The sequence below is a fragment of the Capsicum annuum genome, chromosome 8, assembly GCF_002878395.1.
Source record: "Capsicum annuum cultivar UCD-10X-F1 chromosome 8, UCD10Xv1.1, whole genome shotgun sequence".
Classification (NCBI taxonomy): Eukaryota; Viridiplantae; Streptophyta; class Magnoliopsida; order Solanales; family Solanaceae; genus Capsicum; species Capsicum annuum.
Window position 1 is genome coordinate 123636041 of NC_061118.1, and position 2373 is coordinate 123638413.

The 2373-nt window shown below is 32.0% G+C and overlaps 1 protein-coding gene across 1 annotated transcript; it reads right to left on the minus strand.

The window, feature by feature from the left end:
• Window positions 1-305: 305 nt before the first annotated feature.
• On the minus strand, window positions 306-2139 carry LOC107838868 (protein TIFY 5A). Its single transcript, XM_016682106.2, has 3 exons — window positions 1854-2139; window positions 1538-1628; window positions 306-763 (listed from the first exon to the last, which is right to left on the minus strand). The coding sequence occupies exons 1-3, from the start codon at window positions 1928-1930 to the stop codon at window positions 575-577; spliced, it is 357 nt and encodes a 118-aa protein (XP_016537592.1). The 5' UTR covers window positions 1931-2139; the 3' UTR covers window positions 306-574.
• Window positions 2140-2373: the final 234 nt, after the last annotated feature.

Here is a 2373-nt window from a genome sequence, read left to right on the forward strand (position 1 = left end):
CGATAGCTTTAGTGCACCGGAGCTGCCTTTTTTTTTTTTTTTTTTTAAGAGGAGAAGATTCAAATTTTTTCTTAAAATCTATCCAAATTGAAACATAGGGACTATTTATGAACTACCAGTCTACCACCAAGAGAGAGAATTCACATAAGTCGATTTTAAATTTCTTTTGATGGGAGCAGTCATCGCATCTGAAGTTTCTGGTATTCCTATCTAACGCATCTGCATTTGGCCATTGGGCGTGACAATGGTGGTGGTGTGTAAGAAGGGTGAAGTTTTTTCCAAAGTGTGTATGTGTAAGGAGAAAGTAATAATCAAGTTCTGGTCACCACATAAGAGATGTTCTTCTAAAACCCACATACACACACATAGAGAGAGTGTGTGTGAAGAAATTTAATTTTGTATTGTGCCAAATCTGCATAATAAGTTATGCACTGTTGTTATGCTTATAACTAAAACCACCTATCCGAAAAACTATTATTTTCTAGCTCTCACATGAAATTTATGTATTAGTCACACCAAATTACAAACATATGTACATATGAAATTAAACGGAGTCGAATTCCATCAGTAGCAGCTAGTGATGATATGGAGAAACTGTTTGAATTCTATTTTTTCTCTTTTGTAGAAATCTTTGTAGAGATCTCTTCATGAATAGACAAGTGTGAGGTTGTAATATTGGTGATGAAGGCTCTGATATTGGCGATGGAATCTTATTTGTATTTTCTCCTATTCCTCTACTTGCAAGATATATTATAGTTTTAGCCTGCATTTAGGAAAAGATATAAATTAGGATGATTAACAAAACAACTCATTTATTAATTATTATCAAAATAAGAACATGCATTTTTTAAAACCAAATTCATATACTAGCACAACTCTTGATCACCTAGCCCTGCCTCATAGAAAAAAATAAAGAAAAAGATGAAAACCTCTTTTTTTAAATCTTGGGTCTTAATAATTTGTGAGAAATTTCCGTTCAATAAAACTTCTAACAATTAGACATGTTTTTTATGACCAGAACAGTATCTTCTACATTTTTGAAAATATTCTCTGTAGCCCACAACTTTGGTCCAGAATGAAAAAAAGCATTATTTATTGTGTCTGAAAGTAACATGATCTTTATCGGAATTGATAAGAAATTTCAGTTTATTATATATTTTTTCTTTTGTTAAATTAGATCACCTTCAATGAAAATACCAAGAAGTTGCATGATCACTAGTACTACTGGTACCAAATGATAAAATCCTGTTAGCGATCCAAAATTCATGAGCAAAGGCTGCACAGAAGGTCCATACTAAATCTATATCTATCTATCTATTTCTCTCTCTATATATACATGCTGCCTTCATTTCAATTTATACATGGTCTTATACTAAAAATATGTACAATGTACCGAAATATCATTTAATTGTGTAGTGTTGAACAATTTTAAACATGTCATGCGAAAGTTAGAATTAAAGAGTTGCAAAAAATAAAAAAAAGAAAATGGACTAATAAAACAGTAAGAGGAACAAATTAAAACTTGATATACACATACCTGAAGCTCAGTAGCATAAGAAACCACAAATTTTCCGTTGTAAAATATCGTTAGTTCTTGCGGTTGCTTCTCTAATTCTTTATCGTCCTCTCTAACAGTAATAAGAAAAATAAATATACAATCAATACATTGTGCATATTATTTACAAGGACTAATGCTTATCACTAGTCCAAACTGAATATTAGACTTGTGTTAATTATATATTAATATCCATAATTACAATAATAATATATTAATATCCATAATTACAAGAACTAATCACTAAGTTTATGTGAAAGAAAGCATGAGAGAGGCTTACATTGAGAGAGAGGCTTACATTGAGGATTCGTAAGGAGAAAATGCAGGAAGAGGAGGAGGCATAAGGCTGAGCTCCAAGTTACAATTTCTTCTCATTTTCGTCAATTAACTTCAACTACACAAAATGAATGGAGCTTATTAACTCGGATCGATATTTCTGTATCTCTGTATGAGAAAAAATCAAGACTTGTAAGTTTTTTGATCAAGCTAAGTTATGGTAGCTGAGAGAATTGATGAAGAAGAAAAGGGCACTTTGAATGAAATATATACAAATGGTTTTCTTAGGTAGTGGGGTTGGGCCGCCCACAAGCCAAGAAAATGTAACACGTTTTTAATAAGTTGATTGATAAAAGGGAGTGTACACGAAAAGCACACTTCTAAAAACGATATGTACAGACCCCACATGCGCACTATTCACAAACAAGCAGCAAATTCTAGCTGCTAACTAAAACACATGGACTATGCACACACGTGTATCCGTTGGCTTATTATTTTATATTTTATCAAGGAGAAAATAATTGCTTTCGTCCTGTGTTATT